The sequence below is a fragment of the Xyrauchen texanus genome, chromosome 20 (assembly GCF_025860055.1).
Source record: "Xyrauchen texanus isolate HMW12.3.18 chromosome 20, RBS_HiC_50CHRs, whole genome shotgun sequence".
Lineage (NCBI taxonomy): Eukaryota > Metazoa > Chordata > Actinopteri > Cypriniformes > Catostomidae > Xyrauchen > Xyrauchen texanus.
The window spans coordinates 37,085,039-37,111,891 of NC_068295.1; the positions used below are offsets into that span (position 1 = coordinate 37,085,039).

The 26,853-nt window shown below is 38.1% G+C and overlaps 1 protein-coding gene and 1 long non-coding RNA gene across 3 annotated transcripts in view; both read right to left on the reverse strand.

The window, feature by feature from the left end:
* The window catches only part of LOC127660402 (uncharacterized), a 29,388-nt gene extending 24,688 nt beyond the window's left edge, over positions 1-4,700 (reverse strand). The window contains exon 1 of the long non-coding RNA XR_007972636.1: positions 4,601-4,700. This is a non-coding gene — a long non-coding RNA (uncharacterized LOC127660402). The remainder of the gene's footprint in view (positions 1-4,600) is intronic.
* A 5,317-nt stretch (positions 4,701-10,017) lies between these two features.
* LOC127660990 (homeobox protein Meis1) overlaps positions 10,018-26,853 on the reverse strand; it is a 77,267-nt gene continuing 60,431 nt past the window's right edge. Inside the window, exons 10-13 of one of the 2 annotated variants that reach the window (XM_052151506.1) lie at positions 17,983-18,041; positions 15,933-16,022; positions 15,358-15,451; positions 11,112-11,259 (exon numbers count right to left, since the gene is read on the reverse strand). In XM_052151506.1, coding sequence (XP_052007466.1) covers positions 15,393-15,451; positions 15,933-16,022; positions 17,983-18,041 — 208 coding nt within the window. In that variant the 3' untranslated portion in view covers positions 11,112-11,259; positions 15,358-15,392. Of the gene's footprint in view, positions 11,260-15,357; positions 15,452-15,932; positions 16,023-17,982; positions 18,042-26,853 lie in introns of both variants that reach the window. The other variant, XM_052151505.1, reaches the window with a different exon arrangement.

A 26,853-nucleotide genomic window follows, 5' to 3' on the forward strand; every position in this document is an offset into this window, starting at 1 on the left:
TAAGGATTACCTTTATGCTGCCTGAATGTCCTTTTTGGACCTTAAAAGTTTTGCACCCATTGACTTGCCATGTATATAGACAAAAAACATCATATTTCCATACAAATATATTTGTTTGTGTTCCGCAGAAGAAAGAAAGTCATACGTGTTTAAGATGGCACAAGGGTAAGTGAATGATGAGAGAATAATCATTTTGGGTGAACTAGTCTTTTAATATCAAAATAGTAAATAAATGTATTTCAGCTGAGAATGTGCGTGAGATGCGGTCTTTAAAAGGTGTGCAATTTTTGCACCACTTGCGCCACCAAAGAAAATTGCACAAAATAATCCAATCGATTTTCCAAACCTGTCCCTCTGTCCACCATTGGTCAACAAACATGTAGTCCTTCCTCTTTAAATGTTGTATGTTTTAAGAAAATTATCAAGACACAGAATTTGTACCCTTAATAGCAATAGTGATAATACTATAATTTACAGAATATGTCCTAACAGAGTTCTTATATTTGTGCTAAAATTGTATTCTTGCAGTAAGATTCTTTTTTTCTTTTTATATATTAAACCACGTATGAAGCAGAACATCAGTGGTTTGGAGTCCATAATACAAGTGTACTTGTCATCTATTCTGCACTCACTCTTCTTTTTCAACTGAGTTAAAGATGAAGAAGAGGCTTTTCCCACTTCCTTCAAATGTTTGGTTTAGTGTAAGTAGCTGATGGGCTCCCCACTGTTACCTGCAAACCTCCACAGCAGAGTGAGCACACTATTTCTAACTGAACCTCTTGTGCAGAGTCAGTCAGCCACTTTGATAGACTACATTGCTTTTTATAAACTGTCTATGGACCATAAACTACACAGCAGAAAGCGTAGCATTGGGTTGTGCGTGTCTGTTCAGGATTAAGACCTCTGGTAGCTTCTATTACTGTAAATGGGAATCTTGCTCCATATATTACACAGACTAAAAGGAAGATCACTTAAAAGTGAGCATATTTTGATTCAGACAGCAGAATATTAGGATGCATTTTTCAGCTGAAAACAGATATATTGGCATCATGACACCATGGCAGCTAAATTTCACACTGTAGTAATCACCCACCCAAGTGAGCATCACCCAACTGTTTGCTGCATGGGTGCGTCTTAAAAGTGCTCGTGTAAAATAAACAGTTGTACGGGTATATACTTGTGGCCTGTCACATGGTCTAACACCAGATGCACAGTCAAATGTTGCAAAGCATTAAAAAGACAAAAAATTAATCATGCAACTATAAGCTCATAGTGAGAGACGACTGAAAAGAAAACAAAGCAGATGACTAAATGGATGAATATAAAGATTTTCAAACGAATGCATGAATGAACTGGCAGGATAATCTATTTTGATTCTCCAGCAATGATGTAATCACTCACTCACATACACTGCTGAACTCAAGACTGTTATAATGAGCACTGCCAATCATGCTAAGATTGATTCCTGCTATACAGAAAATAAAAATATTACAGTATTTGTTGCATAATGATATGAAACTGCAGAAATACTGTAAACATTAAACATTATATGCATGATATATTTTATGTAGGTATTATGTTCAAATTGAATAGGGGAGTATGGGGCTAATTGTCACAAGAGATCAGTTACAGGCTTTGAGTTAAATGTATTCAGTTGCCCTACACGTTTTTTTTTATTATTATTATTTTATTTTTTAGCAGTGGTTATGAGAGAGTTAAAAACTGTCTTAAATTAGAATATTTAGTTTTTCTAAATTCTATCCTCCAAACTAAAATTTTAATTTAATTATGTTTTTGTAGTTGCCAAATAAAAAGTGAAGTAAACACAATTAAAAGAACACTGGCATTCATTAAAACAATGGTTAATTATATAATAAAGGCAGACTTTAAAAGGCTGAAATCACTTCACAGAACAAGGGGATTTTTTATAATGCCTGGTTGGGGCAACTGTTTTATTATTATTATTATTATTATTATTATTATTATTAATTTGTTACATTCATTTATGTTGGCCAAAACAATCGTTTAATAATTGTTCCATTTGCTATATTTTATGTACCATGTTTGATAATATTTTTACAGAAAAGCTTAGACTGTTTAATGGGAGGCTCCTATACTTATCCCATACAGTGCCAAAATGAATTAAAATAACTGTATCTTTTTTCCTGGGCAATAATTATGGAAATGGTGAATAGCTTTTTTTAGCCAAGAAATTAAGTTATGTGCGTATACAGAACTTGTCTTTCAAAAGAAAAACCACCCCAATTCCACCACACCACCCATTCACTTTAAAAGTGTGATGTCTCCCCTTGTCTCCCCAATATCACACTAATCAGACTCTTGTTGTTTACTTGAGCGTTGCGTATTTGCATTTCCTCAAAATAATAGTTTCCCTGCGTTTGCACTGAGTTTACACATGATGCATTCGTGATAAAGTGCGAAAGTAAGTCCCGTTGATTAAAAGTAAAATAAATAATGAAATAAAACAGCTGCATACCACAAACTTATAATTGGTTTTAGTTAATAAACACATTGTGCGCACATTTCTGAAAGCATCCTGCGGTTTTGCGTGCGCTCCTCTAGACAACAATAACAAAGTACCCTATTTGTGTTTGATTCACGCACTTGAGGGTGGGAAAGTGAAAACAAGCAATTCCGAAAAACTGACAAGGTGAGAGAGCTTCTCGCTGACATTTTTAACCCGTCACGGATGTGTGGCTGATAATTATGCGTGCTGTAAGGCACACATACACTTTGGGTGTTACTTTAAAATCGCTACCGGATTTAATTCATCATTAGGAAACGGTTGTCTTAAAACGGACTGTGATGTGTGAATAAACAACTGTTTTATTTACAGCATTAGCTTACCAGAGAATCATTCCTGACACAAAGGAGCCTTTTGCACAGAGGAGACGCAGACCATGCTCCACGACTGATGCAAAAAGAGACTAATGCCTGGGTGGAACAAATATAGGGTATGCAGATAATATACACACATAGGCCTATTTATTTTTATTATTTATTTAGGCCTACGTTTAATAGTTTTGCTCTTAAGAAAACGTGTATTATTTTTTTATACCAACATATTGCTGGCTGAATGTCTAAGAGGTTATTTAATTTGATAAACACGTTCTAATAGACAACATATAATAGCCCACTTGACTAACAGATATGTAATTCGTGTACAGTCAAATATAGATATATTTGGACATTAACTAATGGTCATATCTTATTTTTTTATTATTATTTAATTTATAAACATTGGTATGATGTGTTACTCTTTCTTTATATTGTCGGAGGCTACTGTTATTAATTAAATAATTAATTCCCGGTCATTTTAATATACTGATTTATTCTCTATTTTACCATAAAGTGTTAGTTATTTCAGCTTAATGGTTATAATAGGCTACTGCTATTCAACACAGTAATATTGAAACATTTCCCTTTTTGATCTGTCGTTTTTTTTTTAGCAGATTCTAGCAGTACTATATGGCACATCAAAAAGAAACGTTCACATGTACCGAAATACAGCCTCCGAGAATAAATAAATGAGGAGGCCACTGGCCTCGGGTCAGACTTGGAGGTTTATCACTCTTCTGCTATGCCAGTGGAATTTGTGACTCTCTGCCTTGTCTCAACTTGCAGCTCACATATTTACCTAAAGCAGTGGTGACCTTTTCACCTTCAGTTCCAGTCATGTGACGCACAGAGATTTTCTACTGTATCGTAAAACTCAAAACTCCTCTGTTTGTATAGGTTACTTAAAATCTTTAAGAAATTGATCAATAACATTTTTTTCAGTCCACAAATGAATGTAATTGCATATATTAAGATTTTATTTTCATATTGTCCTTTGAACAATTATATCCTTAAGAATATTTTAATCCCGATGTATTTTTGCACTCAAATGGTGGCGAATTCAAAATATTAACGGCAACATTCAATAAATATATAGGCTACCAATTTAAGATTGTTAAGCAAACATGCTAAATGTATTTATCATGTTTTTATCCGAATATATGTATTTTGCCAATAAGTCGTGTGCTGCTTTCAAAACTAAACATTCATAGTTTCAAGTTTCATTCATATTATTTTTAAGTTGTATCGTATTTACATGAAATGGCAAAATGAATAATATTCAATTATCAAAGGGCTATGTGCATAATACATATATGATAATGTAATGATTTAATGTAAAACTGATCTCCATATGAGTCCATGCTTTTCTTTTCTTTTGTTGATGTAGAGGTATTTTAAAGTATGGCTATTTGTTCATTTAAATGTATAATCTTCCTTAATCCTATAAAAGTTCTCATAACTTGATAGGCTCTTTTTGTTTCGGTCTTTGAACGTGTGCTGCGTTTATCTTCCTCCCTAGCAGCAGATGCATCGCACTTCACTGTCTCGCAGGGATCAAAGCGACGAGAGAACATAAGTGGTTATTGTATAAGCGAAACATAATACTTCATAACATAAAAGAGAGCGGAGAGATGCTGCTGCTGAATGCGTTTTGACATTCATCGGGACGGTTGGGCAGGTGGGGGTCGGTGAGCTCTCATTAAAGCCTAACACACAACGACTATTATGGATCGGATCTCACCAGGTGAAGACGGGAGACGGGCTGGCGCACCTTTCACTGACATCCAAGGCTGCTTTACCAGCTCTTGTCCTTCATAATCCGCTGCCGTGGTGACCTTGAGATAGAGAAAGAGAGAAAGAGATAGTACTAATCACAACGTTTTGTTTAAACCATGTCCCAGTTGGCAAGGCGCTGTTCTGGTACAAAAAATAATTTTGGTGACAAAAATAATTTTAGAAATATACTATAAAGGCTGTTATCAGTTTGTTATCAGTATACTTTTACTTTTCTCGAATAATGACAACAACAGCATACATAATAATAATGATGATAATAATGATAATAAATGTACATGCAGTCGGTGTGAAAAGAGAAACAGAGACACTGTGACAGCTTTTACATTTAGAGACACTATTGCAACAGTGCGCGTCATTGTGGTTCCTGGAACAGACTAACACGCACGTCTCCATTCTCTCTCTGGAATATTTCTATTCACATCTGTTGACAGAACTCCTCCTGCGCCAAAACAGAGCTAAAAGCTCAAGTTATGTATCAGCAAATAAATAAATATATCGATCGTATATTTCCAACCGATTTTCCGCCGTTCAAAACATTTGCTATAATGCCATCACGTTGCGTAAAATGAATGAATAAAAATAAAATAAAAATAAAAAAAAAATAAAAAACAAGCATCACGTTTTCACATTGAAGCACTCCATTCATTAAGACCTTTCGTGTTTACATTTTAGTTTGAATTTAAAATGATTGATTACTGCTTTTCATGTTCAAATATTTTTATGGATATTGTCTTTATAAGTACAGGGGAACAATAACCCGTTTAAATTTCTCTTTTTGTGTTTACTGTTTACCATTGAATAGACGCATTTGCTTTATTCGTGGGCTCACAATTCCTCCCTCTGGAACCTGAAACATGATATTATGACTTCATTTGCGTGCTTCATTTTGGACTGAACGTCCAAAACCATCAAGTGCGATCTGTAAAAAAAAAAAAAAGAAAAAAAAAACTCTGAGATGCCACATGTTTTTTATTTTTTTATTTCTTTTTTTATTGTTCTTCAGCGCCATTGCGGCACAATAACTATCAAAATATTGAGCTTAGACGCTGTAAATGATCTATTCCAAAACTTTCACGAGCCTCATCTGTGACTTAAAATGTGTGCTATTTGTCCAATTGGCCATGCAAAATGTCTCTTTCAAGAATCATGTTGAAATTCAGTCGTGAAGTTAAGTTGCAACTTAATAGTTCTTGCATTCTATGTGCTATTTGCTTTCACGAGGTACACATTTGACTTATTCTGTTATTTCTCTGGAAAAGAAAAGATTAAAATATATCTATATCTTAATTGTGGAGTACGACGCGGTATAATAACCGCTTATTGAACTGAGCCGACAAGAAAGCAATCCTGCATCCTCTGACCCCACAATGCATACATAGTTCGCTTTCATTGATCACCCCCTTATGAGATAATGCAATTACAAACATCAATAAGGAGCTGCGAAGGGAATCATTACGTGGTGACAGTGATAGATGATGGTGCAGAAAATAGCGCGTTTCTCTCCAACAGTCCTGGAGCCCAGGGGCTTTCAGGGGTGGGCTCAAGTCACCAAGGAAACAGATGACATCCAAAATGGCCCTGGTGCAGTTCTGGACACTCCATCTCTTCTCTTCAGACTTTTCTCTCTAGTAGCCTAGTCTACCAGCTGGCACACAGCATTATTCTATGTGTTAACACGCTTGGTAAGTTGTTGAAACAGAATTACACTTTCATAGAGACACATCCGGCACCGGTTTCTCGTTTTAAATCACAATTCTGTGTATTTAACATCATGCCGTTGCCTACAATTGTGTTTGAACCGACCTGACTGATCAAATATATTTATTTAGTCTATTGTTTATTAGTTTTATGCGTTAGTCTGATTGCTGGGTGAGTGGATTTGTCTATTGAAATTGTTTCAGCATATTAGGCTAAATAAATACAAGAATAAAAGCAATGCTTTGATCGAGTTTGTGACATATTTAGCTTTATATAGCCTACCACTAGTAATGGTCAATGCTTTAGTTGGACAACTAAAGTGAGAAGTTGTTTTGGTTATTAAAACGCTTTGATTAATGCATTGTATTGATTACAAATGTTTACAAATGACGATATCTCATATGGTTTGGATTGTAACATTGTATAATCCACATAAAAAAAAAAAAAAAAAACATATTGCCTATAGTGTTTCTTTTAATAGCGTTTCTCGAACATACAAGTTTACATTTGTATTTGATTTGATCTTTTATTTATGTAAAATGATAAATAAATGATGGAATAACCCAAGTGTGCTAAAGGCATTTTTTTGTTCTGCAGTATTTCTCACTAACATACAAAAAGTCACAGACACAAACACACACGTCATGGTGAGTGGACATAACCCTCTCATACAAGACCAGTGGATCTGACCGCATTTGCATTTGTCACTGCTTCTGCTGGCGTGCTGGGAGGACACATGACCCTTTGTGAAAGTTTTCAAACTGAAGCAAAACTACTTGAATAGAGAGTACAGATGACAGAAGCATGCAACAGCACAGCCATGCTGCTCTTTATGGGAGGCAGAAAGTCTTGTTTGGGCACCTCTGTGCTTATGGAACACATTTCTTTCAGTCATTACTCACAGGGTTCAATATGTGGTCAGAGCCAGATAAAAGCTTTCTGCTTTCTTCTTAAACAACAGATGGAAAAGGCGTCGTCCTTATATGTATTTGACTGCGTATACATAAAGAAAATCAATATTCATGTTAATTTTGCAAAGGTCACGAAACGTTCATTAGGAGACTAAACTAACCGTTGGGAATTTACAACCGACAATTGTAAATGTATATCTGTATAGCCATATGAATTCATACGTTTATTAAACGCTATTGAAATTGCATTGAAAAGGTTTATAAATGTGTACTAGCATATTTTGGCTATGTGGGCCTATTAGTTTATTGTCTTGTATATCATTATGTGAACGTACATTAGCTACGTCTTCTGCTAAGCACTTTGTAAAAAACTGATTTAAAAAAAAAAAAAAAAGTGCTAGCCTGAATAAAATACTGAATAAAGTGAATCAAGATTGAATAACTTGCTTTCTTACATACAGCAGCCCTATTTTCGGTTTTGTATAGGCCTATATTTAATACGGGCAACACATGTAAAACACAAATAAGAAATATATGTTCATAGGCCTATATGTTTTTCACTAATATAAAAAGTCACATAGGCCTACTTAGACTATGTGGACATACATTTAATGTGTGTATATGTACATTTACATATATGTATATATATATGTATGTATATATGTATATATGTATATATATATATATATTTTCCTAAGTAATATAGTGGAATTGGAATATGTAGCCTATGCTCAAATATATGAACTATAACTATTCCAATATGTCCATAGGCTAATTCAGATTTCTGTATACATTACCGTTACAACAGCAACAATAACAACAACAACAACAACAATAATGGGTTTTTTTTCAAGATACTTCACAAAAAATTAATGGATTAATATATATTTCATTAATATTGCTCAGTAGCATGGTAACATGAACACTGCACTGTGAATTGTGACCCAAATGCATAACAAATCGTTTATTTTTTTAGTATCTAGCCTATTTATACATAAAATTATCAACAAATATTTTCCCCCCTACATCATTTTAGTTATTGACTATTGCAGTCCATTAGGGAATATCTGGACAACAGCGCAACATAAAATATGCATGCCCCCTTAAGGACAGTTTTCCAGATCCCCTAAAGATGGCAGTCAAACATGGGATTTATCTACCGTGTCTCCAGAGCACCGAATGGCGAACGCTTGAGGAATCCAAATCTGAGGAGCTGAAACGGTGTCATTAAAACGTCGCCTGTGTTCCGCGTTGCTTGAGAGCAAAACATTCAGCGAAGAGACGGTAATAAAACTACAATGGCGATAGAAAACTGAGGGACGGGTTTGTGAAAGGGAACTTATTGATTTATTATGGGAGTGTAGTTTAACCTGCCATCAGCCCTTTCGCTATAAGCCGGCTAACTTTTTTTTCTAGCATTCCCACAATAATTATGTAGCCTACCACATTTTCCTCTCGTGGTCGTATTGAATCCACCGTAAACATACATTTCGATTAGTTTTGTCTGTTTTGGGATTATTTCAGAGCTCGGCTTGAGCGGGTCTCTTGGAAACCGCCATCGCCTGGATAATGCCGTTTCAAGCGCTCTTGACGGAGCCATTGAGTGAGTGAAATAAGGCGTGAGGGGGAACTAATCTTCCCATTTAAGTGTTTGTGGCAATTTTATCTAAATGAATTTTAATGCTAAACGGGGGATAATTCTTCCTTTATCCGTCCCTCCACCTCATCTATCCCCCCGTGTGAGCCTCCGTCGAGTTGGCCGCACATTGTTGCACACTAGCAAACGTGAGAGATCTGAATGTGCAGACAAACATTGTCATTTCAACCTGTTTGCTTCCGGATTTGAGCACCTGTTTTTACACGATATAGGCTAAAATATGCTGCTCCCTTTTAAAAACTTGGACTCACCTTGTGCATTTTATCAACTCGTGTTCAGATTTGTTTATTTTTAATTTTTTAATGGGATAAGAAAGTTTGGTGACAATTTACATAACAGTGCCTGTGTAACATATTATGTGTTATTATAATTAATTAAACAACAGTGTGCAATTACAACATGTTAACATTAATATGCATGTTGCTTTATTGTACTTAATTACTCTCTAGCTTTTACACTGTAATGTAATGTTTGGCCAAAAATTTCTCAGGTGGAATAAAATGTGAGTATTAAAGTGTAGAATAATAATCCCCAGCTTAATCTATAGATGTCTTATAGAACTATAAATTATCATTGGTTTTAGGGCATTTATCAGATAGAAACATTTGATCACCTCAGTGTAATGGTATGGGAATTAAACCAAGAGGTTTAATTTTGGGTTCATTAAGAAGGGTGGGAAAAGCTTTTTCTTTTTTTCAGATATTTAGAGCAAAAAAAATGCAAATCGAAGTAAAATTAATCTGTTGGCAATTGAATATATGCATAATATAACCACTTTGAACAAGTATATACAAAAAAATATAAATAATCTTTTGTAATAGTTTCTTATGAAAAAAATAAAAATAAAATCCCACATATTCTGCAGTCAAAAAATTATTGGTATGCCTGCATGGGATCTGCACTGTAAATAGCAGCTATTCAAACTCGGAGGAAAGCTGTCTGCACATTTCTGTAGGCACAGATTCCATGAAGACTTCGTTTTTAGAATATGTAGGTTATATTGGGCAGATATAAAGCATGAATAATGAACCAGTGTTATTAAAGATTAAACCAGGCCCGGAATCACAAATATATGAAATATAGCTCACGTTCCCCTCTTTTTACACAAAATTTATTCATTTACAATGTATACATAAACTCTCCAAAATTCAAACAAGTGATAGCAACATGTTAAACCAATATCCCAAAAAACAGTTTGCTTAATCAAAAGCATATATGAATCCCAAGTCCCATTAATAACTTAAATGCTTAAAGTTTGATGGGTTGGCCTGACACACATTCACAATCACATTCAGCTTCTCATACATCCAATTAATTTTCACTGGTTCCAGTGCTGATGTGTTAGGTGTTGTGGGGTCCGTTATGTGTACAAACTGGGAATGCAAAATAAAGACCTCCTTAAAGACGGGGGATGTGGCTCAGACAGGTGGATATCATTCTATGTCTTCCTTAAGGCCCTGAAGGGTCACAGGTAATCCACCCTCCCACAGGACAGGGAAAAAAATGGCCCGGCAAATCATGTATTCCATGAAATATTGATTTATTCACATATATTTTTTTCTCTCTTTTAAACGCAAAGTGATGGAGGAGGCCAAAAGTCTATGGAGATGGCACACACATAGTGTGGAAAAAAGTTCACATCCTTTAAAAAAAAATCTATTAGAAACAACATAATATGCAGAACAATACGATAACATTTACAATACTTTTTTCCCCCAGTTCTTATGAAAGTCCAATGCAATTTTACAACAGTATACAGTATGTCCTCATCCCTCCCTTCTAGAGGCTGATATAGTAATAAATTCAATCTTTCTTTCTTTCTCTCTCTCTCTCTCTCACTCTCTCTCTGTTTTACACAAAGGGCACATCCTTTTAATGTGTCCAATAGTATACAGAAATCGGCTTCTTTCTTGATCCAAATGTATAGCCAAGATACAAGCTCCTCAGTCTCTGTAACAAGTCAGTATGTAATGGGTGCTACGTGAGCCCCAGAAAACCAATCGCAGTTCCTCTTCTGTCCATCACAGTCAATTAAAGTATCCATTTTAGTACATTACTGGGCATGGATGTCCATGAATTGTCCGCCCATGGTAGGGTCTCCTGGATTGAACATGGGGGGGCTAGAGACTGACATGGGCATGGCAGGGTGAGGTGGTCCTCCATGCATCAACATCGCTGGGTGGGGGGGGTGTCCAGAAATGTAGGAACGCATGGGAGGTCCGTGCCCCAACTGAGCAGGGTGGTGGGGCATCTGGGAGGCGCTGTATCCTGCTTGTCCCATAGCCATACCCACTGGGCCACTGTGTGACAGGTAATCCGCTGGCATGCCTTGCAGTCCTGGAATGAAAAAATATAAAAAAAAACAGAACAGAACAGCAATATTATTAAAGCTGCATTTGGAACCGTCAGACATGACATTATCCATTTTATCCTTTGTTTATGCATGTATCCATTAGGGAAGTCATTAAGCCAATAATTCCCTTTTCAAGGACAGTTTGACTCTGCAATCACAGCAGCAGAAATGCACATGTGACTAAGTCATGTGGTTGTAAGAGATGCCTCTGTGAGAGTACTGTCCTCTGTAATGAATGGGAAGAGAGCAATCCATGTAGTGGGAGAAGGTGCCTCTTTAGGGAGTAACTCGCAGGCCTGAACACAGCACTTTGCAGGGATCTGTACTCAGTGCCGTATCTATAAAGCCAGGTACCAGCCACCGTTGTACCCGCCTAGTCAACCGGAAGGCTGTCCTTCACTAAGGTCAACCCAACGGTCGATATGCATCTGTTGTTTGGCTTAATTTGCAAATTTTATATTCATCTCAAAGAACAACACTGTGACGAAATCTATATAATTGGCTACCCACTGGATAACAGTGACTATGATGTGCCTATAATGAATAAGGCATTGACTTTTATTTTCTGATAAGAGGGCAAGCATTGATTAATGTGCACACTCTAAACTCTTAAACCACATTCTAGTATATGTTCTAGTAGCCAAGAGAACCTTCAAATTAATACAAATATAGCCTTATTTGGGCAGTACTTGTTTTCCTTGAGGATGCCAGGAAAATTTTTGTTTCACAGACATAATTTGTGATTTTAATCCCATCTGAATCAAACATATCAGTGTTGTTCTAACACAGCAAATAAAGGTATGGAGCAAATTATTTTCATATTTTCATAACTGTGAACCTGTGAGAAATCTAATTCCATCCAAATATGAATAACTGTGATTGCTGTGATTTTCACAATGCTTATCCTCCTTAATTTGGCCCTTCATGGACTACTGTAACTAAAGATACATGTCTTATTGCACAACCAGGTGCAAATTCACTATGGATTTTCAAAATTTTTCCAACTTTCGGGCAAAATGCCAGGTGGTGCATCAAGTACTTCCCACATTTTCAGAACAACATCATCATATTTTATTTAAGTAAGAAAGTTATGCCAGGTATGCTCCTCACCTAAATTAATTCAATTTATTAATGTTATAATCTTACATGTATAAGTCTTATTTGTTTCTCTTGGTTTTGTGGTGCACAAATTCAGAGTGCATGACCTCCGTAACCCCCGCATCAAGACAATAAACACTCCCATCTTTGAAAAAACTACAGATATCCTAATCCCATCCGAAAATGATTCTGTCCAAATAGTGCTTAGGATGTCTAACACTAAATGGCACATAAGTGGAAATGAACTGCTAAGTGTCCCAAGCACAAGTCTTTTTTGCCAGAGGAGACCACAACAATGACAAATGAGGTAAAATAAGCCATGCCTTTATTCTACCTTCTCCCCTCACTTATCTCACTTTAAACACAATGAGCAAATGTCTTTGGCTCACTTTGAGAGTCCCTCTGAGAAACGCCGCCATTGTGCTCAAATTAAAGACGAAAGGTGAAAATTTACAAAGGCCGTCACTTGAGAGGCCTCACCTGGGTGCGTGCATGTGCCACAAGCAGAAAGGCCATAACCCTGTGACAGCAGTGATACAAAGCAACAAATAAAACTGAAGTTAATAAAAAAAGACGTCTTTTGTGATTGCCCTAGTTATAGGTCTTAGGTTGCAGCTTTCGAATAGCATATAGAATGGTTTGTGCTTTGCACTCGCATGTGAAGCAGTAATCTGTATGCCCCTGCAATTATTCACTGCTAAAGGTCTGACCCAAGCTTTTGAGGGGTCGTCAGCTGTATTTGATTTCAATCCTTGAACACATTGTTGGTGAATATTGTTAGGAATGAAAACATCCACTCTATCAGAAAAGCAATGCTTGGCCATGAAAAGGGCACATGTTGCAAATGTGTTTTTTCACTTAATAAGTCAATCAATACATTGAGTTCCTTGCCTGTCTATTTTCAGAGGTGCCATGGGACCGAATCAACAGGGGATGTTTGACACAGACAATACAGGAGCTAAATCCCTAAAGGCCCCCTTTCCCCCTTAAAAGTAAAAGTTCAGAGCAGAAAAATGGGTACTTTGACCCTGCAAAAGGTTAACAAACTTCTGCTTAATGATTGGGAGGAATGAAAATTTAGACAAAGGAGGGAGTCTCCAGCAGAGCTTCCAGCTCACCAAAGCAACATTCAAGTATGGGTGGAGGGGGCACATTTTTTGTCCATATGCCCATAATTAATGCTTTCTGTGTTTGCTTTTGTCTTGAAATTAAAATGGAAAAAAAGGCTATTCTTGGCTAATTTTGTAGAAAAAATACAAGGAACGGTGCAGGGGGAAATGGCCATAAAACAGTCGTTCCCTCACTTATCAAAGGCGCGCCCTCTTCTGCTTGAGTAGCTAGGCTTTATCCACGCTGACAGGTGTATTGTTTCTGTGAGCCATAAGCTCTATAATCGTCATGGGCAGAAAGCATAACGCTTTGCTAAGTAGGTTTAATTGGCTTCGGTTTTAAGTAATGTTGCAGTTTGACTGCTCGGAATACCTTAATTTCAGGTCTTAGGACTTCCCAGCAAATAACTGCTTAATCTCGCCTTGAGGAAAATTCCTCAATTAATGAAAACTGCTTATAAAATATAAGGAAGCCTTGGTCTCTTAATCAAATAAGATAACTTTTTTTTTTTTGTAATAACCTATTAATTTAATTGGCCATGAAGTATAAAACACCACTTACGTTTAATTGACCTAGAAACTAAAGTAACGATATTTAAATTAGACAAGCTAGGAAATTTCAGCGATGAAGCCATAAGGACCAGGCATTCCTCACCATGGTGACATATTTCTGTCACACTCTGCCTCCTGTTCTCTTCTAATTTCCCCCTTTTGCTCACTCTCATTTTTACCTCAACCCATCTCATCTAAGATACCACATACGACCCCCAATTACAGAATTCGGCAAGCAAATTGAGGCTGTTTAAAGCAGGTTTCTTTCTCCTGTCTTCTGGGAACAATGGCAGCTGCTGTAAGCAGCCATTTGCACATGAGGAAACACTCTTGTGTGTTTAGATATGCACACAAGATGACACACAGGGATGTTACTTTTTTAAATCACAGAGTTTGTGTTATCAGCCCATGTCTCCTGGTTAAAGACACTAAAGTAAAGAGCATCTTTAACAACAGAGGTATTCTGTGCATGGCTGCCTTAATGATCTCTATTTTTATATACTGAATAAGTCAAATCCATTTGTCACACTGCTTGTGATGGCATATTTAATTTTGGATATAGTCAATTAGGCTGGACTAAGCTGTGTACCCTGCTGTGCACACCTCCATTTTGCACTGCTTCATCTCCTCTGCCTTTGCCATTAATAATCCTATTAGTAAAGACAAACGAGAAAACATTGGACCAAGTCTCAGAGTCGAAAGAAGCAGCTCCACCTAAAACATTCCAAGTAAGGCTAACATAATTTCTGAATGTATTCGGCTGCGGAGTGAGAGGGCAATTCTTTGTGCGTTGCTTCGCAGGTTGGTGTATAAATGTAACTCATGCATCAACTGTAGGGAGACACTTTGGGAGCATGCACTTTTCTTTCCTTGCACTGCTGCAGACTGCTTACATTTTGCCAATCAGTCTGTTGCTATGGTAACGCACCCCTCCCCTTCTCAGACCAAAACCCCAATCTCAATCCCCCCACCCTGCATTTGCCTCTTTCCCCGTTCAACTATCCCTCCTCCCTCTCTCTTTCTCTCTCTCTATCTATCTATCTCGCCCACTCTCATTTTCCCCTTCCATATGACTCTATGCACTGTTTAATAATATAGCCAAAACTGTGGAGACGAAAGAAAGAAGAAAACACACACTAGCACACAAACTCCTGCTTGAAGCTAGTCACCCATGAGAAAAATCTTTATATGTGAGGAAATATTAGTATTGGTAAGCAGGAAGTAAAGAGACATTTCTCTCCCATTTCGTAAAAGCAAATCAAATGTATTGCCGAAAACATGTCACAAATCATGAATAGTTGGTGGCCCTGCTTTTGTACTTACTTCCCCCATTGCTTTGCGATTGGTTAACTAGAAGGTTACATGTAGTGCCACTGTCCCTCCATGCCCATATTCATGCCCATCCCACTCATAGGCCCTAGAAGGAGAGAAAAAATTGAAGAAGAAGCCAAAAGATGAGAAAATAAACAGACCACAACTCAAGAGACAGAAGGACAAGAAACAAAAGCACAATCCCCCATTTATTAATAGAGAAGAAAGGAAAAGCATACGGAAATTAGACAATACAAGTAAACAAACAAGTAAATAATGCATTCAAAGGCTAAAGGTTGGAAGGAAGCCTGGCTTTGGACAAATCCTGCGGCTTAACTGGTGAGGTGGGAGGGGGATGAGTGGTTTGCGACAGTGACCAGTTGCACATGGTGGAAGAGGCTTGGATACAGAGAGGAGAGCGAATCCTGGGAAAATGGGTTTTGGAAAAGAAGAGTGAGGGGTGTAATGCATTGGACCACACCTGTGCCAGGCAAGAGTATCGGAGTCAGACTGAGAAGGAGGTAGTGAGGGGGGCTTGTGGGAATGTGGAAGATGTCAGAGATGAAGAAGACATGCCAAGGTCTTACCAGGTGGTCTGATTCCCATGTGCTGCTGGCCATCCATCACAAAGCCTCCCATGGGTTGACCATCTGGGTTGTAGGGAGCTCCTTGACTTACTACAGGAGGGCATGGTGAGGGAATGTGGGGGAAATGAACAGCGGTCAATTAGTGCTTTTAATTAAGTTTCAGTTGCAGGAGAAACATCATCTGTTAACACACGCAGACTGAAGCATTTTGCCTAGTTTCTTAGGGTTTCATGAGAGCTAACACACTTGACAGAACATGCCCAATGCCTGGGAAGTACTGGGAACAGACCTAACCATATAGATTTTGAATATATTTTAAGAAGGGCTGTCAATCTATTACAAATTTTTATTTAATTAATTACATGATATAGTGATTAATACTGTACATCATATTAATTGCATATATTAATTGAAAAAGGCTCCCTAACAAAATACAATATAAAATAGTAATATTAAAATAGTAATATTAAAATAGTAAAAATAATTACAAATAGAATATTTATAAGAAATATAATAATTTTGATAATTCAAAGACATTAAATTATTGTGGCAGACAAGTAAAGCATTGATTGGTTTCTCAAACCTGTTCCTGGAGGCCCCCAACACTGCACATTTTGTATAGCTCCCTTTTCTGATACACCCAATTCAGGTCTTGGAGTCTCTTATAATTAGCTGATGAGTTGAATCAGGTGTGTTTGACTAGGGAGATATCCAAAATGTGTAGTGTTATGGGGCCTCTGCAGGAACACGGTACAATGCAAAATATATCAATCTATTTTACAATTTATGTTCATCAATCTGTCCAATGTAAAATGAAGGGCTGTTCTCACAGAACACATTTCTTTGTTTTGCATGTGCTGTTTCTGTTGGTCTACATACATATTTCCCAAATAGCTTTTTAAATGTCTCACTGCGTTTACATTGCTTTTCACTAGTTTTCAACGTATCTTGCCATAAACGGCACATTTTTAGGATGATGTAAATGTAGTTACACTTTGAAGCATGTAAATTGCAATCCCTGCATTCGGAGTGCAGCTGATGCTTTGAATTTCTTTACAGCTGGAGTTGCGCTGACTGCCCCCTGCTGACTGCGACTCACTAAAACAGGACGGTGACACCTACTTCAAGCTTGAATTAGGCAGGAAAACTAGCTATTACAGAATTTGTGTACAGGCAGGAGGTATGACTAATTGTGTTATTTGTTGTAACACATAATTTTTTATATAATTGATTGCACTGAATTAATGTATTAAATCGACAGCCTTAATTTGTAGACAACATACAATTTGAATTCAACATTAGAATTACACATTAAACTGTCCAGTATAAAATACACGGAAGCGATACTTATTTTCCCACATGAGCTCATTTAGATGTACTTACCATGAGTTTGCACTGTTTTGTTTTTTTAAAAGGGTGTATATGTGTGTGTGTGTGTGTGTGTGTGTGTGTGTGTGTGTGTGTGTGTTTGTGTTGAGGTGGTTATTTGGTCAAAAGAAACAGCTCAACCCCAATGAATGCCTTTGAACTTTACTGAGTCCCTAATGCAACCCTGCCCCCTGAACTCTATTACAGGTAATAAACTTTACAGCAGTCCACAACAAGCCATGCACCAGGGGTACTGCTCAATAACAGGACACATTTAGAGGAGGATGGAAGGCAAAACACAGTCACTAAAAAATAAAATGAAAAAAATACATATTAATATCCTCCTGTTTGCTTAGTCGAAAGGCTCTCCACTAAGCTTTGGAGTTATTTTGGAGGATACGGGGCTAGATAAGGAGCAGTCAAACATTTGACGTCTCGGTTGTAGTTAGTTTCAATAGTTTAATCAAGTGTATGTGTTTGCTTGCTCCTCTCCATCACTGGGTTATATTGCGCCCAAGTCAGCATGATTAGTCCTTTGGGTTAATTGGATGGATTTTAGTGGTCAATCATTGTTGACATCCAGGCTGGGCTAAGTATTTACCGGCAGGTGGGCCTCCGGGTGCATGGCTTGCTGGGGGCTTGCGCCTGCACGACTTGAATACAGAAACTATAGGGGACTTGCCTGCTCGGTTGGACTGGTCGATCATGGGCTGCACTATTCTCCTTCTTGCATTAATGAACCTGTAAGACAAGAAGGAACAACACATGGTTAGGTTTAGGAACACATGAAGAAAAAGTGAATGCATATTCTTTGGAGATTTTTTTTGTCCTGTAAACACAGTCACGTCCAAGCCTGCTGCTGTCCAGGCTAGCCCAGCCCAGATAACTAATCGGAAAGGTAATTGAGGGATTTCTTTTCTCTAATCCTGTAGTACTCTAGTGGGAGTGTCAGAGAGAAGTTGTTCCATAACAGAAATGCTCACAAAGATTATGACTTGTACAAACTTGCACTGGCTCAATACGTCGTCTACTAAGTGTGGTGCACAAAAGCATTTTTAGGAAAATTGTGTTTTTCTCTTTCTGTGCACGTTCGAGGTACATTCCTTTTTATCTACTTTATTTTAAACAGTTGAACCATTCAAAATCCTCATGCCAGATGTAACACGGTTGCTATGCACCACAGGAATTAATTTGTTTAGGAAATGTTTGCTAACTGAAAAAGTGTTGCTTTGTCAAAGGAACACTAGTACAATCCATGTTTTCTTTTTCCTTGTGTCTCCCTAGAGAGAGAATACAACTGTGGACTGAATGAGGCCCTTTTTTTCATCAGAAAAGAACAGACTGGTTTCACATGCATTGCATTTCTGCATATTACGCATAACATTAACGACAAAAACATATCTGGCCCCTGTAGCTTCTGACCCCCAGCCTCCCCGCACCATACATTGGACCACTCTGGCCTTGTTGTGCCTAAATCCCCTCTTGTGACCCTATGACCCCGGTCACCTCCAGGAGACCAAGCTCAGGGGTTCCAACTTGATTTATGTCCTCCTGCTGTTACCACAGTTGGACACTTCCATTTCATCCTTTTAGGGGGGCATTAGTAGACCTTTAAGGAAACAATAGCCCAGCTAGTCTTTTCAGGCTGAGAAAAGCAAAAGAGGAGAGTTTGGGGTTAAGGGAGAGAGAAAGGGAGAAATAAAGAGAAAGAGCTGAACTAACAGACAACTAGATGTTCTCATAGGTATCTGCTAGGCTTCTTGCTTCTTAATTATAAAACGGATAGTTTCAACTTGACATTCTGAAATGAGCCACATTGAAAGCCATTGCAAAATGCTGATAAATGCACACTTGCGAACGCACATTTTATACTAATGCGGCAAGTTGTTTGGCAACCGCAAACAGTCTACAGTTAGGCCATGTCCAGATTAATGCATTTTGGTTTAAAAACACATTGGTTTTTCTACGTTTATGCCTTTCATCCACACTAGAACACCGTTTTCCTCTATCAAAAAATGGATTCTTTCAAAAATGCTCCCCAATGTTGCATACTTTGGAAAACAATGATGTTAGGAAACTAAAAACAGAGTATTCAAACTCAAATGGATTAATGTGGATGTGGCCTTTGACTTGTGAACTATATTACTTTAGCAGACGAATTTCCATAATTCGAGCACTAAATTAAAACAGGTTATTAGTCTTTAGCGTCTTTTAACATATTGCTGTTTCCATTATTTTTAAAAGCTATAAGCCACTGAAAACCATGCGATACAGTGATTTTAACACTTTTACTCTCCCTAATGTTGTGACATGACTTTCATTCTTCCATAGAACACAAAATGAGATGTTAGGCACCATTGAATTCTGTTGAATGAAAAAAAAAATGCAATGAAAGTAAATAGTGATTGAGACTAACATAATGCATAAAACATCTACTTTTGAGTTCCACAGAAGATAAAAATTCACAAGGGTTTCAAATAACAATGATGGTGAATAAATTATGACAGAATATTCATTTTTGAATGAACAACCTTTTAGGGAGGTAAAATCATTGAATGAATATTCAATTAGAAAAACAATTCAAATCTTTTTTGTTCCTATAAATCTATTTCACCAGAGCAAACAACCTTTGCAAACAGTTATCACCAATATCACTCTACGACATCACCTTTAAAAAAAGCAGGGAGCAGGGAGGAATGTACTGACATGGCAGTGCACCATCAAATGAGGGAATGTCTGGAGTTTTATCACCAGCAGGGCTGCAAAGCAGGGGGAGTCTCAGACTAGGCATTCCTTTTACTACCTTCATCTCAGGCTGGGGTCAAAGGGGGGCCACTGTTGTCTATCTGCTGACCTCTGCCGTTTGGATTTTCCTCCCTCTTTCAGTCTCTCGCTCTCTCTCTCTTTCTTTTTCCGCTCACTTTTTTTCAAATTGTGGAAATGGCTGTTATTTCTTTTTCTTTTTTTAAGGTATCTTAAGCTTCCTCTCTTGGTCCTCACTATATCTAAGGCCAGATGCGCCAAAGGCTGGAACAAAGGACAAGTGCTACACAATACCAGGCAGGGGGATGGGGGGTGGCAGTGAGAGGAGGGGTGTAGAAGTGTGAGGAAAAATAGAAAGAATGGTCATGCTCTGTTCTGTGAGCCAGGCGGACGCCCTGGCGCTAACGGTTAAGAAGGCAATCAAAAGGAGCAGGGAGCCATATGGGCCCGGGTAAAGCTGCCGCCTCCATTAGGAGTAAAAGTTCACCTTTGCGCGACCTCCGTGCTATAGGACTGCGTTTATGGCCTGTTCGGTTTCTACTTCCCATAGGCACACAATGAAGCCGACTATTCAGGCCTGCTTGGGACAATGGGGGGCTATTTTAAAGCAAAATGCCACTAGTGGCACCTCCAAAGTAGAGTAAAAAGAGGAGGGTTAAAAATACAGAACTTTACTGAAAGGAAAGAGAATAAAGATCGAATTGGGAGCACTTATGAGCCAAATGAACCTTGATAGAGGCCACAGTTTGGTTCTTCTCATTACGTTACTGAGAGTGTGTTTTGTAATGTGTTGGAGACCCATAGCTCATTTTCATCTTCACTGACAGTCGATGTGATCTCTGTCTGGTCTGCCAGGGCGTCCACTAATATCCCACTCTCATTACAAATGCACAGGTGTAGCACGGACGGCACATGAAATGGCCAATTAAAAGCAAGAAATTGTCTTTTTCATCAGCTGGCTTTGTTGCGTGACCAATTAGGGAATAATTTAATAAGCATTGCTGGAAAGATCCGGATTGGAGATACAAAAGGTTAGATTTCAGTATGTCTATCTAAATGCATATGAAGTGTGTAGTTTTTTCTCAGAAATGCCCTCTTCATTTGCTCATTCACTTGATCACCTCTCTCTTTCAGATGTAAACTGTGTATGGGGGCACGTGCATGACTACAGAGGACCAAATTCACTCATGAAATCGCATTTCAACACACTCAGCTACATTTACATGTATATTAAAAACCCACAAACAGGCATATCGGTGATACTGATGGAGTAGAATGATCTGGATGAAACAGATCTGCATCTGTGACTCTACAGGAATCTAACCCCCCCAAAATGCATTGACTAAAAGATTTAAAAGATGCTATGAGGTGTAATTAGTTAAAATAAAGTTAAAGTGCATTATCAAGTAGGCACTAATACAAATTGTGTTAACTTTGCTTGCTAACAGATAATCCTCAAGTAAGGCCCCACGGATGAAACCAACTTTATATCTATGTATGCTTCACAGATCCATTTACTTAAGTAATTAGTCATTCACATGTTGGCATGCCTCAAGGGGAGATATAAAAAATACGAGCATCTTTTTTCGGCCTCAAAGTCATAAAAGTCCACCTTGGCCCCTCCCACTTGGAGTCAATCTAGGGTCAGTCGCTATGGCCTGCCTGTGTTTAAATAAAGTAGTCCAGCTGTTTGCTGCACAAATTCCATTTACACTACACCACCCCCATTCCATTGGTGGAGACAGGCGAGGGTGGGTGCATAAAGGACCGACTTAATGACATCCACTTGCATCTCTCACCTCATACAATTTCATTCTGCCCCATCACACCCCTCTACCTCCCCATATTGCTGCCTTTCTCACCTCTCCTCTTGTTCTTAATAACATTGGCGTTCCCCCCAGCCTCTGTTCTGTGTCATAGACCGAGTAGATGGTATCCCATAAGAAAGGCTCACTCTGTTGGGTCTGAGGGAAACAGTGGCCACGTACACAATGCAGATAAATAAAGAAGTTCTCTCCTGAGTGCTCAATCCTGCTCTGTACACACAGTACGTTTACATGCACTTTAAAAATTCAATTTTAGTCTGACTAAAACAATAATTCATCTCTGGTCCGATGACTGAAATGTTTGCAAATTCAGACTAAAAGATCATGTGAATTTTGTCAGACCACAATTGGCCTAGTTGTTGTGCACTTGCTCCAAAAGACAGTGGTGAAAAGCACACGTATTTAACACTTCCTCAGCTGATGTTCATCCTTCAAATATTTGATTATGCATTATGTCATGACAGATGAAGACTGTAGTTCAACAATGCAAAAACCTGCTGTAGCACAATTATAAATGCGAATGTAAACAGACTGACAGAGTAACACATTCTACTACAACTGAATTCACTACCAAAAAATTCAAGTATCGACAACTGAATTTTCAGTACAGAATCGAAAAACTTCACCCAAAAATGAAAATACTCTCATGATTTACTTACCTTTAAGCCATCCCAGATGTAAATGACTTTCCTTCTTCAGCAGAACCGAAGTGAAGATTTTTATTAGTCAATTTCAGCTCTTTTTGTCCATACAATGCAAGTAAACAGTTACCATCAGGCTGGTATTTATTTTGAAACCAAACCAATAAATTTCCTTCTGAAGACATTAATTGATCGACTGGAGTAATGTGGATTAATTTTATGCTGCCTAAATATGCCTTTTTGACCATCAAACAGCCAGCAGCGTGATTCATTCTCATTGATTCATTCCCATTCACCCATTTACTTGCATTGTATGGACAAACAGAGCTGAAATGTGCTTATAAAAATCTTCACTTCATTTCTGCTGAAGAAGGAAATTCATACACATCTGGGATGGCTTAAAGTAAATCATGACATGATTTTCATTTTTGGGTGAACTAACTAAATAATTATACTGTTCTCCCTTAAACAGTGCTAGGTGAGAGTCTTGACTCAATTGCAAATTTTGATTCAAGTTTGTCTCTCTTCACAGTAGTTGCTCCCATCATTCTTGCAGTCTAGCGGAAACCTGTATAGTACGGTCGAGAGAGTGCACTGCTTTAAAAAAGCTTAAGGAGCCTAAACCAAACAAAGTACTTCTGCTAAAACATTTGCTCCACTATCATTATCAACCATTACAATTTCGAGAGTGACTACTGTATTTCGTACACAAAAGGAATAATAATTATGGGGATTCACACTTTCATTTAAATGTGGTTGTCATCCCAATACTCTGCAGTGTGTACGTGGCCAGGTATTCCTTGGTTGTATTTACCACAAACATTTTGGGGATTACCTAGTCCAATCTAGCACAGCAGAACAGCCTATTTCCAAAGAAAACAGAGAAGACGTAATTGGGGCTTTTGGGCAAGTCTCAAGCAGGGCTTGGTCTATAATCCCTGCTGCATCACCCCCCCTCCAACAGAGGCTGGCCATTACTTCAGCAAACTTACCCCCGGTGCACCCCCACAAACTCTGCTCGCCAAACAAAGTCAAAACCTTTCCATTAACAGAGCTGTGAAGTCCCCTCTAAAGTTGCTTTTAAAGAGAGGGGCCGCCGCCTGGGGGCTGAGGAACACATTTTTATAAACATGCAGCTGGTTGGTAAGAAGGATTGAAGGGTGCAGTGGCAATCGCAATGAGTCGTTTGAGTGAATGCAGCCAGGAACATGCAGGAAGACTACAGGCCTGAACACCTCCAGCCCAAGGCAAGAGGAGACCATCGCTGTGATCTACCTCTGTTTCAGCATTCAAACACAACACTGAAAACTAAGCTGAGTGCATCTGCTGTGAGGTGCTGGATGTGCTTCTGAGAGACAGAGAGAGAAAGAGGGAAAGTTCCCACTTTCTGGAGCTGGGGAATATGAGGTCATTCTTGGCCTGCCTGTTCTCCTCTGATTCCCCACCCAGTCCAGAGAGAGAAAGAGAGCAATAATACATCAGTGAGGGAGGGCATCATCACATGCCCAATTCCCAAACACAACATTGTAAAGTTCTCCTTGTTAGTATCTCTGAGGGCTTTTTCCTGCAGCTTGATGCCGCAGGCAAGCGTTTGGGCCAGAGGGCACTGCCTCTCGTCTGGGCAAACACACAAACAAGCAACCACACATTGGTAGGAAGTCTACTGGCAACTGTGTGTGTGTGTGTGTGTGTGTGTGTGTGTGTGTGTGTGTGTGTGTGTGTGAGCGTGTATTTATCACTTTGTGGGGACCAAATGTCCCCATAAGGATAGTAAAACCCGAACTTTTTGACCTTGTGGGGACATTTTGTTGGTCCCCATGAGGAAAACAGCTTATAAATCATACTAAATTATGTTTTTTGAAAATGTAAAAATGCAGAAAGTTTTCTGTGAGGGTTAGGTTTAGGGGTAGGGTTAGGTTTAGGGAATAGAATATAAAGTTTGTACAGTATAAAAACCATTATGTCTATGGAAAGTCCCCATAAAACATGGAAACACAACATGTGTGTGTGTGTGTGTGTGTGTGTGTGTGTGTCTGTGTGGTGGGGGGGCATTAGAAAGGAAATTACATCACGGCAGCAGGTTTAATGGGTCTTTACCTAGCTGTCACTTTGGTGGTCTCTGTAGAGCTCATGCTGGCACTGCCAGCTTTATTGACACACATACAAGGCCTCAGTGAGAAGAACACACATACGATCTGACTGTCATCACCAACCATGCCAGGCATTTACCACTATTTTCACTTTAAATTCTGATGCTATGTTCATTTGTATAATCAGTAGAGGACATACATGAAAACCTTAGATTTGTGGTCTGACCAGTTTAGTCAGTTTTTTTTTTTTTTTTACTTAATCTTCCGATACAAAAATAGGTACTGCAATGGTACCATGACAGTATCAGATCATACACTTTACTTTATACAGTACCATGGTACTTTTTGTTTGTGATCATATTATGGTATTTAATCAGCAACGTAAGGTATTTCTAAGAATTCCATGGTGTTGGAAGTGATATCAAATGTATATTTTTAATTGTAATACGATGCATCATTTTTACACTTTTACTTTGTTTTTTATACTGCAACATCTAAAACTATTGTATGTCCCAACCAGGCTTAATCAGAGACTGCATAAAATGAGACGTGTCACTGGTATACATATCAATAATGGTCAACCGATATGGGTTTTTTAATGGCCGATGCCAGTATACAGAGAGCAGGATGGCAGTTAGGCCGAAACTATGCCGACATATCACACAATTTAATATAGAAAATAACATAAACATAAATTGCCAAAAAAAAACTTATTTAGCACTATATTTTGCAGATAGCTGATTTCTTAGTCATCAAACCTTTGTAATTTATTTGCACATGAAAAAATTGTTAAAATATTAGGAAGAAGGAAAAAACAGTACACACAGTAGTCCAGCAACCATGGATGGCATGTCCACGTTAGCAATCGCATTTACTCCAAAAATACAGAATCAAACCAACTGTACATATATTGCATAGTGAATAAGACATTTACTTGTAGCACACGTTAAGCGCTTTTACTTTGAAGATGCACTCGTATGCTTGTGCGCATCCAGCGGGCAGCAATCTCCTGACAGTTTAAATGGCCTGGATTGCCTGCTTGGATTGACACAGACTGACTGTCATGATTTGTGAATGAGAGGAACTTTTGATCCTGATCCTGAATTTTTGATTCTGGCTGATAGAATACACACTTCAGAGGAAGATATTAGATGAGCTCGATGGGAAAATGCTGGATTTTCATGAGGATCGTGAATTACATTTGTTTAAACGAAATCTGCATATTTGCAGCCAGTATATAATATAAGTTTTATTGATATTTGCCTTTTATCATTAGAAAAGTTATAGGGAACTGTTGAGGGGAGACTGTTAGAATACGTGCTTCAGAGGAAGATTTATGAGCGCTCAACAGGATACTGGATCTGCTCAAGTTGTGTGAAGTTGGATTATTACATCTGTTTAAACGAGATATCTCATATTTGCAGACATTATATGATATGTTTTATTGATATTTGCATTTTTATCATTAGACAAGACAGTTAAAAGTTACATGGAACTGATGAGGAGAGAGAGGGAGAATGAAACAGGTGAGCACTTTTAACATTATGAGCTCAAATGAGTCTGCCGCGGCTCTGATATGCGGACAGTTTAAAAGAGACTCTGTTACACACGGTCTATTATTGTAGTAACATGATGGCACATAACAACAAAACAAACTGTGACTGGTCATTTACATGTCTCAGTCACTTCACATGCAAGCAGGAGATTATTGGCGTCCTCAAGAAACAAATCGGCCAAACAGAAAAACTAATGCTGAATATGGCAGATATTTAGGAATGGATGCCTTACAGTTAAATTAGCTGGACCTAAACAAATTGCATTTTGTAGTGAGGAGCTAAAGCTTGTAGCTGAAGGAACACAATTTATAATACTATTGTTGTCTGATTTTATGTATTTGAAATATGTTATTTGCTCATTATCTTGACCAAATATTTTGGAGATTTCAGATTTTTTTCCCCATTAAAATAGGTAAGAGCTTTATTTGTATCCATAGAAAATAGCGACCCCCAGGCTGCCCAGAGGATTACAACATGGACAACAATTGTTGTCAGATTTTATTGCTGATTGGAAATATGTTATTTGCTTATTATCTTGACCAGTCTTTTTGGAGATTTTGGTCTTCCCCATTTAAATAGATATGAGCTGTACTTGTATCCATAGAAAATAACACCCCACGGGCTGCCAGAACATGTTACGAACATGGCCACCGAGTGACCTGACTTAAACGGACTTT